Here is a 9,785-nt window from a genome sequence, read left to right as displayed (position 1 = left end):
CGGCCAGGCAGCCCCCGCGCAAAAAGCATTTTTGTTGCTCCCCGAGCACACACACACCCCACCCTTTTTTTTTTCTTCTTTTTTTTTTTCTTTTTCCATTACGAGCGAGTAGATGGTGTCTATTCAAAGTTGCTGATCCAGAGAGAAAATAGGAGTAGATAAAAGGAGATTTCAAGTGACCTCCTCGTCCCTTTCACACCAACCTGAGCCCCAGAATAGCCAAGGATCAACTCGGACAAAAGCCCTTTCCTTTTCCCTTTCAGCTTCAGAAGATTCAGTGCAAGGGGTTAACAATAAAACATATAACTCCAGCCCGTTTGGTAGGATCAGGCAATTTTGTATACCTTATTAACGACATCGTCGGATATGCCTGGGCTTCACCCCTAGAAACGTGTGAATAAAAAAATATATAATAATAAATTAAAAAAAAAAGCCTTAGCGTGGTAAAATATATAGCAGTCATTTACAGCTTTTGTGTTGTGCTGGAGCGATTTGCTGTGTTTATTCTGTTTCGTTTAAACTTTATCTAAAGCGCATCCCCGTCCTCCCCACGCAGACAGAATACGCTGTAATAAACATATCTTACTCCTGACAGTTTAAGTGAAAATGCTAAGGTTTATTACTCAGATCAACTTCTGATGAGGTAATATGATTATATCGCTACTGTTGTTACCAGCCGCACTGCTGCATTTTCCCCAGCAAAATACTTTTGCACCGTTTTATCTCGGATGCAGGGGAGAAAGTGACATTAAATACTTAAACGTCTTGGAGCCGGTCTCTGGTCTGCGGAAAGTCCAGCTCGAATCTACTCCTGACGGACTAATCCCGCAGTAAAAAGAAATGGGATCTCTGACAGGTAACTATTAAGAAAATGATTATATACTGCCGTCGATTGCGTTGTCAGGACAATCTCACAACTTTCAAACTCGTTTCCAAACGTCAGCTCTCCATCAAAAGCTCCAGCCCAATTCGGAATCATAAATAACACCAAATTCATCCCTTACAGGAGCCGGGGTTTAAAATACAGTCAGAGGTGTTTCAACGCAAAGCCTCGTGTTAATGGCTTTTGTACACTTTTGTTTCTCTTGGCTTCGGCGCTCAGATCACCGCAGCTTTATTTGTGCCGAGAGTAATATTTGGTCCTGGATTCACCAGTGTGTTGAAAAATGTTTCCAGATTTGCCTTATATAAAGAAGGTTTGATTTGCATCAAGAGGTCATCAATTTCTTTTCCTGCAGCTCTACTTGGGAATTGCCATGCTCCTTTATGCTGTTAGGCAAGTGGCCTTCGGTTTGGGTGCTTTCTCTCCCCTCCCCACGCAGACATGGGGTTTTTGTTTTTTGAGTTTGGGGGGTTTTGGGGGTGGGATGGTTTTTTTTTTTACTTCCAGGCACAGATTTAATTTTTTTAACTCTTTTTTTCTTTCTTTTTCTTTTTAATTTAAAAAAAAAAAAAGGCAGATTTTCGGATGCTCAGGCGTTTCTGTTTGGATGGATGGAGAGCGCAAAGTTGTGATTCAGCGCCCTGCTTTCGGGTTGGCACCGGAGCCGGTACTTTTAAGTGCTAACAAATGACAAACCCCGGCTCGGCGCGGCCCCGCTGCCGGGGAGGCTGCGGGGACAGCAGATTGCCTTCCCGAGGGGGTGGCGGGGGGGGGAGATTGGGGAGGGGGGCCGTTGTCACGCTGCTTTTTTGCCAATATCGTCTAAAATAATTCCAGGGAAGCAGGCGGCGTGCGCGGAGGGGAAGGGTGGTCGCACCTCTGGTTAAGCACACGCGGAGGGCGAGGAGCAGCGGGAGCACCGCGAGGGAGGGGGGGGAACGGGACACGGGACACGGACCTCTCCCCGGGGGTCGTGGGACCCTCTGGGATGTGTGGCCACTCCGGACAATGCGGGGATGTCGGCCGCAAACCCCAGGAGGACGTTTCTGTGTGGGAAGCGGGGGGGAAGCAGTCTGCTTTCACGAGTGATTAAAAAAAGAAATAAATAAGGAAGGATATGCGTGATGGGGGGCCAGGGGCAAGTGCGGGGGGGGGGCGCTTAGGAGGGAAGGTGGAGGCCCCTTCTTTCCCAAGGCCAGCAGCCTTCGGTGGGATGTAGTGAAAGGGCCTGGGCGACGGGCTTGGGCGGTAGTAACAGGGATACCTAGAGGGAAGATGCCCACCTGGGAGGCCCGGGGTGCTTGGGGGGTGGTGGCATCCCCCCGCATCGGGCTTCTTTTAGAAAGCAGCAGGGGGGTCGGCACAAAGGCCCCCCCGGAGTGCACATCCCACAGGGCTGCTCCAGGCAGGTGATACGGGCAGCAGCAAGCGAGGAGACCAGGACCCCCCCCGGAGTGTTCAGCCCCCCCCACCCCGGCTGCCCAGGGTGATGCAACCCACCCAAGACCCCCTTCCCAGGGCAGGGGGTGACCACTTCCCCTCATAAAGGACCACCCCCCCCATCTGCACATTGCGTATTGTGTTCCTCAAAGAACTTGGTTGTCCTTCAGGTCTAGCCGAAGCCGGGGGGGGGGGGGGGGGGGGGAGACAGGGAAAAAAAGGGGGGGGCAAAAGAAGGAAAAGGCCTGGGAGGAAAGGCCCCAGCACTGCTGATGGGAAATGAGGCCTGGCCGGGCACTGTGGCTGTCGAGGCCTGGCCCAGCACTGCACCCCCCAGCCCGGCTGCGGGGGCCCCAGCGTGGGGGGCAACAGGTCCAGGACACATGATTAAGGCTGGGGAGGCTGGGGTGTCCCCGTTGTGACCGGTCACATCCCGTTTGCAAATGGCCCGGCCCGGGAAAAGGGGCTGCCCCGACGGCTCCGACCGGTGGGGGGGGTGGTATGGGGGAGAGGGGAAGGGACCCCAACGCGACCCTCTGGTTTTACAGCATCCCGGCTTGAAGGTGTCTACCGGTCAGAGCAGGGGATGGCTAAAAATCCTAAAAATTGGGAAAGAGAGGGACATTTTTGCATGTCAGAGCTGCTCACTGCGCCCTGTGACAGCAGCCTGCGCATTTATTGTCCTGCATCTACCCCGCTCCCTACGTGCGTGTGTGCATATATATATACACACACATGTATAGATTGTACATACGTGCGTGTGTGAGTGTATTTTTATATGTATATATATTGCCTTGTGGAGATTGGCAGGTGAAACAAACGCTTAACGTTTGTTTTGAAAAATGCAGGCTATGGGTCTCGGCTCCCAGCTTACATGCAGCCCGGCCGCTTACAAAATAATAATAATACCACCATTAATTGGTGTTTATAGTACACTTTCCCCCACCACCACCCCCTTCACCTCTCTCCCCGCCAGAAATAGCGTGTAGAAGTTGTCACCACTGATCTCCCGAGGAACTTTTCCTTTCTGGAGGGGACAAGAAGGCTGGAGAAGAGAGAGGAGCCAGCGCTGTCCCGGGTTGGGTTACACCGGGGCGGACGGGGAGGGGTGGGGGGAGAGAGAGAGACACACAGAAAAGGGGGGGGGGGGAGAAAAAGGGGGAGAAGCCAAACCCTAAATCCTCCCAAAACTCTGCTACCTTCAGATCCCAGCCTAGACCCTGGCCTGGGGAAAGTGGGGTCTGGGGCAACAGAAAGAAAATTAAGTCTGAGCAAGTCCCCAGCGCCGTCTCCTCTGCCCATTCCAGATCCGCGGAGGTTAAAAAGCAATCACAGCTCATTTCCCAATTAAATGTGAGTTGTGACCATTTTTAAGTGTCCCTGTAATTTGTCGGGGAGAGGAAATGCCTCCCGTCGATTGAACTGTGTTTTAACCTGGTCAGCTGAGGCAGTGAGGCTACTTTTATTGATGGATGCCCTCCGTCCCGGCTCCCACCCCCCCCAGCCTCCTGCACAACCACAGGACGCCGCAGACGGGATTTTCCTCGGGACTCCCGCAAACTTCACCGGCCCTTCACGCATCGGCTTTTTTAAAACCCACATTTAACAGTCGCTTTCCCTCAGCACGCAGCAAAGGAAAACCGCCAAGCGCTTACAGCCAGGCGAGGGGAGAAAATACCTCCCTGCCGCGCACACACACACAGACACACACACACATATATGCACACACGCCCCTACCCAGACCAGCGCAATCTGAGCGGGTTTGGGCTTCCTCCTGATTGCGGTTGCGCCCAGCCCGGCTGGGAAGCATCTGATTGCTGCCCCTTTAATCTGTTGACACTATCACCCGGATAAAACAGGCTGCCATCGATCTTTTCATTAGGTGATCAAATAACAAACAGAGCAGGTGAAAGAGAAGAGCGTTAGGATGCTCGCACTTCCCTACCCCGGCGTCCTGCTGCTGCTGCCGCCAGCCCTAGAAGTTGTGCTCGGCATTGACGTGGGGTTGGGTGCTTGCGGTACACGCGTGGGTCAGCTCTGACAGACGCGCGAGGGGTGCAGTGGAAATACCCACACACGTTTCTATAGGGGGAAAGGGAAAGAAGGAGAAGGAGGCGGGGGGGGGGGGGGGGGAATTCTCGGGACAACATGAGGGCAAGGCACCTCTCCCTCCACCCGAATAACGGGATGCCCAGATAACAGGACGCCGGGGATATGGGGTGGGGGGGGTAATGGAAGGCGGGGGGGGGAATAGGGGAAGGTCTCCCCGCCAAGTGCCGCGGCCCCGCTCCCCTCCCTCCGCCCCGAAACCCCGAGGAGGGAAGCAGAGACTTGCCTGGGGTGGGCCGGCATGGCCGGGGAGCCGGGGCCGGCGGCGGGGAGCCGGGGCCGGGAGGAGCCGGGCTGCGGCTGCTGGGTCCGTCCACCTTCTCCCAGGCTTTCTGCCTGTGCCTGTGTCTCTGTCTCTGTCTCTCTCTCTCTCTCACTCTCTCTCTCTCTCCCCGTGCCTTGCTCTGCCTCTTTTACTCCCTGTCTCTTCACAGTCTGGGGAGTAAAATCTAGATGATATACATACCGAGCTTGCTTTTTTTGTCCGGTTTAATCTTATTCGTTTCACCTTTTCACTGACCAAGAGCGAGGACCGAGAGTTTATTTAGAAAGAGGGAGGAGAGAGGAAAGGAGCCTACTGTTGCATAGTCAATAACATCCTTTTTATCAATGCAATATACAATAGAGACGGCTTGGCCCAAGGGACTCATTGAAAATCTCTTCATTATTTCGGGACAAAATCAAGCGTTTATTCTGATCTCAGAAATGATGAAGGATTCTCCTCTCCAGCCGGCTCCCAGCCTCAGATTTCAGAGCTGACAGGGAAAGAAGGAGGAAAAAAAAAAAAAATTGTGATCACGATACATCAAAGTTGAGGGCTTTTTTTTTTTTTTTTTAAAGAAAGCAGCATCTCTTTGGGAAAAAAAACAAACAAAACAATAAAACTTCTTTCATGTATTTCACCCCCATTCCCCACGCAGGTTTTTTCCCCCGGCTTCCAACCTGATTATAAACTTTTATGGGAGCTAAGAGGATAGCAGCAGGGGGTCGAGCTGTGGGTGAGGGGGTGGTAGTGGTTTGGGGGGTTGTTTTTTGTTTGGGTTTTTTTTTCTTTTTACGGTTTGTTTCTTCTTTGCCACACGCAGTCTTCCGACCCCAAAGCGAATTCAGACCTCTGGCCAAAGAGGGAGGAGGTTCGTGAGAAAGGAGGGACAGAAATCGCGTAGAAGGGGTTTCTTCTCTCCGGTGCGGTTTGCTATTAAAAATAAAGAAGGGAAAGGAAAAAAAAAAGAGGTTTTTTTTAAAAAAAATTTTTTTTAAAAGGGGGGGTGTGCAAGGCCTCAGAGAGGCACGGCGGCCCCCCCCCCATTTCCCCCGGGCCGGCGGCTGGGTGCCCACTAGATGGCAGCCGGCGCCAGCGATTCCCGCTCCGCTCCGCGCCGCCGCCGCCGGGGCCGCGGAGGGGAGCGGAGCGGAGCGGGGGGGGGGGGGGGCGACGGACCACCACCCCCTTACGCATCCCCCCCCAATCCCACCACCCCCCCGTCGCCGTCCGCGCGGAGCAACTCACTTTTGGGGGGGGGGGGCACCGCGAGTAGGGTTGTTGGGGGGTGTTGTTCTGACCGCTCACCCACCCCACCCCCCAAAAAAAAAAAATTTAAGGGGTGGGGGGGGAGGTCGGAGCAGGAAGCGCGGAGCCCCGCGGGGCGGTGGTAGGAGGGTGGATGTGTTAGGTGAGGAATGAGGGGTGAGGGACGGGCGGCAAAAATAGCCCAAAGTGGAATAGGAGCCTGTAGGGGTGTAAATGTGTGCGTGTGTGTGTGCAAGGGTGAGTGTGCAAGGGTGCGCGCACACGCAGGGCCGCTCCTCCGTGCAGCGAGCGTGTTTCTCTTCTCCATCATTAAAACCCCCGGAGTGCCTTTTGCAATTGGGAAGGGAGAGAGAATTCCCGATTTCAGACGCGGGGAGGGGGGGTGGGAAGAAAGAAAGAAAAACAACAAAAAACCCCACCAACTTTTCGCGGGGAGCCCACATCGTCCCTTTTAATTCCCCCTTTCTGCCTATTGCAATGCATCCTCCTCTGTCGATGTGTGTGCTGGGGTAGGGGGGGGGTGTGTGGGGGGAGAGAGACCGTAGACGACCCATACTAATCAGGGTCTCAAAGTAAATAGCAGCGCAGGGCGATCTCAATGTAAATTGTGCTTGTCAGAAGAATCCCCTCTCCCTCCCTCCCTCCCTCTACCCTCACTCCCCCCTCTCTCCTCCCCTCCCTTCCCCATCCCAGTCAGTAGGTAGCGGAGAATAAAAAAAAAAAAAAATTAAAAAAAAGGGGGGGGGGGGGAAGCGCTGGGGGGGTAACCAATGGAGTGAAGGAGGCTTGGCTAACCTTAGCCTCCCATTTTCTCTCCCCCCAATTCAGGGCTCTGACCAGTCAGTCGCCTTTGATTATCAGTTGCCAGCAGCCCTTCTCTTGGCTCCTTGACACGAGCTCCATATAAGGCAGCGATCTCCATAGAAACGTGTCAGTTTCAATAGTAGTGTCAAAGTTCACTATATACAGACATTCGCGCAGATCCCCCTTTCGGAAACATTGCTCTGCTAGGCTTCCCGTTTAAACGCATTCATTTTTTGGGTCTCTCTCTCTCTCTTCCCCCCCCCTCCCCTCTCTCCCCCTCTCTCTCCCCTTTCTTGCATATTCTATTAGTTGTGTGCTTTTTTTTTTTTTTCCCCTTCATCTCCCTCTTCTCCTTCCTTTTCTTCTTTTTTCCACCCTTCCTCCTTGTGTCTTTCGCTTCATTCCTGCAGGAGAAGAGAAGAAGAGAGAGGTGAAACTAAAAAAAAAAAATAATAATAATAATCTCGGAAAGAAAGAAAAAAGAGAGAGAGAGACGGGGGAGAAAAAAAAAAGCCCGGAGAGAGAGAGAACGCGTTCACATCTTAATACCGTTATTATTTTGACCGTTCTTGCCTATTTTTTTATTCTGGGGGAGGGCTTCGCTTCTGGCTGATGAGTTTTCACCCGAAATACTTTTTTAGGCAAACAAACAAAAAAAAAAAGAACCTTTTTGGGGGCGATTTCCACCGAATTTTTTTTTAATTTTTTTTTTTTTCCTCGCAACCGGCATCGTGCGCTCTCACAGGAGAAGAAGAAGGAAGGGGCAAGAAAGAGGAAAAGAAGAGGATTTATTTACCCGACCTACTTTGGATCTCTCTTTTTCCTGCGCGTGTCATTATTATTCCCGTTCTCTATTTTTACACTTCGCCGTGAATTCGTCTTCTCTGCGAATTTAGTCACATCCGATTTTTTTGGGGGGGGCGAATTTTTTTTTCCTTTTTTTTTTTTTTTAAAAAAAAAGCCGGGGGGGGAAGAGAGAGAGCGAGCGCGAGCGAGCGAGAGAGACAGAGAGCGAGAGAGAGCAGCTCGGGAGAGAAAGAGCAGCGACCGGCAACCTCCTCCTCCTCCTCCTCCTCCTCCTCCTCCGCCGCCGCGACAGGAGATCAAACTGCCTCAGCTCCCCGCCCGCCTCCGCCGCGCTCCCCGGCTCCGCCGCCCTGAATGGCTGACGGCGCCCTGCCCTGGACCTGGCCCCCGGACACCTCCATGCCCTGATCGCTGGCGGACGGCTCCTCTCTCCACCTCCCGCCTCCCGAGAGCCCGCACCGGCACCGGCACCGGCGGCTGCGGCAGCGGCAGCGGCGGCGGGAGCAGCCTCCGCGGGAGCGGCGGCGGCGGCGGCCGGGCCCCGGCGGCGGCGAGCGGCGAGCGGCGACCTCCTCCTCCTCCTCCTCCTCCTCCTCTTCCTTCCCCTCCTCCTCCTCCTCCTCCTCCTCCTCCTCCTCCCTCTCCTCCTCCTCCTCCTCCTCGGCGGCGCCGCGGCTTCCTCTATGCCTGCACATCCTCCGCGCTCGTAGCGCCCGGACCGCGTGTGCGTGTGTGCGTGTGCGCGAGTGGGGAGCCGTGTGCCGGGCGTGTGCGCGCGTGTCTGCTCTGCGTGTGCGTGTCCGGCGTGTTACTCTCCTGAATGCCTCTCCCGACAGCCTTGTTTGCCGTTTCTGATTTTGCAACTTGAAGTGGCGGCGGGGGGGGGGGGGGGGGAGGGCGAGGACAGGCGGCGAGAGCCGGGGAGAGAGCGGGAGCAGAGGGGGGGAAGCGGCCAGGCGGGGGTATTTTAAAGAGGGGGGGGGAGCGCAGGAAAGGGAAGGGAAGGAAAGGGAACGGGAAGGGAGGAAGAGGAAAGGGGGGGGGGAAAGAGGGAGAGAGAGGGGAGAGAGAGGGAGAAAATCCTCCGTCGCCCCCCTCCCCCTCCCTAAAAAAAAAAAAAAATTAGCGCGAGCGAGAGAGGAGGGGGGGCTCGCGGCGAAAAATAAATAAAATAAAGAAAACGGCAGGAGCGGCTCCAGCCGGCGGCGGCAGCGGCGGCGGCAGCAGGGCAGCGGCGGCGGCGGCAGCCGAGGCGGAGGCAGGCGGCAGGCAGGGTCCCCTCGCTCCCCGCTCGCCCCCGGCGCCCGGCCGGCCGCCTCCCCCCCGCCCCCCGCCTCTCTCCCCGGCAGCCCGCAGCGAGACGCGCCGCTCCCCAGCACTTTTTTGGGCCCGAGATATGGCAATGGTAGTTAGCAGCTGGCGAGATCCGCAGGAAGACGTGGCCGGGGGCACCCCGAGCGGCCCCAACCCCGCCGCGGCGCAGCCGGCCCGGGAGCAGCCGCCCCAGCAGCAGCAGGGGGGTTCGGCCGCCCCGCACACCCCGCAGACCCCCAGCCAGCCGGGACCCCCCCTCCACGCCGGGCACGGCCGGGGACAAGGGAGCGGGCCAGCAAGGCTCGGGGCAGAGCCAGCAGCACATCGAGTGCGTGGTGTGCGGGGACAAGTCCAGCGGCAAGCACTACGGCCAGTTCACCTGCGAGGGCTGCAAAAGTTTCTTCAAGAGGAGCGTCCGCAGGAACTTAACTTACACATGCCGCGCCAACAGGAACTGTCCCATCGACCAGCACCACCGCAACCAGTGCCAGTACTGCCGCCTCAAGAAGTGCCTCAAAGTGGGCATGAGGCGGGAAGGTGAATATTTCTTCCCTACTATGCTATCGCTCCCCTCTCCCCGCGGCTCTGCGAGGCGTGCGTGTGCCAGGGCTCTCCGTCTGTGTGTCTCTCTGCCTGTGCATACGCGCACACACGCGCACCTATATGCGTATACATATATATACAGGCGCGCACACGCGTGCGGATACCGACAGCGATATAGAGATTTATATATATATATATATACACGTATATATGTGTACGGCTCTCCGCGGCGATCTAGGTCTCTCTGTATTTCCGTGCACATGTCAATCTCTCCCTCTGCCTGCACTCCATCTGGCAGCTTTGCGCCAGGTTTTGTTGTTATTGTTGATGGTGGTTGGTGGTGTTTTTTGTTTT

The 9,785-nt window shown here is 55.3% G+C and overlaps 1 protein-coding gene and 1 long non-coding RNA gene across 3 annotated transcripts in view; one reads left to right on the top strand and one right to left on the bottom strand.

Moving 5' to 3' along the window:
- Window positions 1-5,078: 5,078 nt before the first annotated feature.
- On the bottom strand, window positions 5,079-7,057 carry LOC128137612 (uncharacterized). 2 transcript variants are annotated; one of them, XR_008233756.1, is made up of 3 exons: window positions 6,383-7,057; window positions 5,375-5,627; window positions 5,079-5,187 (listed from the first exon to the last, which is right to left on the bottom strand). It is a non-coding gene; the product is annotated as an uncharacterized LOC128137612 (long non-coding RNA). The 2 variants fall into 2 exon arrangements; XR_008233755.1 differs by having other exon boundaries at window positions 6,759-7,057.
- A 1,599-nt stretch (window positions 7,058-8,656) lies between these two features.
- The window catches only part of NR2F1 (nuclear receptor subfamily 2 group F member 1), an 11,000-nt gene continuing 9,871 nt past the window's right edge, over window positions 8,657-9,785 (top strand). The window contains 2 exon segments of the mRNA XM_052776567.1: window positions 8,657-9,138; window positions 9,140-9,780. Of these exon segments, the coding sequence (XP_052632527.1) occupies window positions 8,971-9,138; window positions 9,140-9,780 (809 nt within the window). The 5' untranslated portion in view covers window positions 8,657-8,970.

Source organism: Harpia harpyja, chromosome Z, assembly GCF_026419915.1.
Source record: "Harpia harpyja isolate bHarHar1 chromosome Z, bHarHar1 primary haplotype, whole genome shotgun sequence".
Lineage (NCBI taxonomy): Eukaryota > Metazoa > Chordata > Aves > Accipitriformes > Accipitridae > Harpia > Harpia harpyja.
This window is presented reverse-complemented; position numbering and strand designations above follow the sequence as displayed.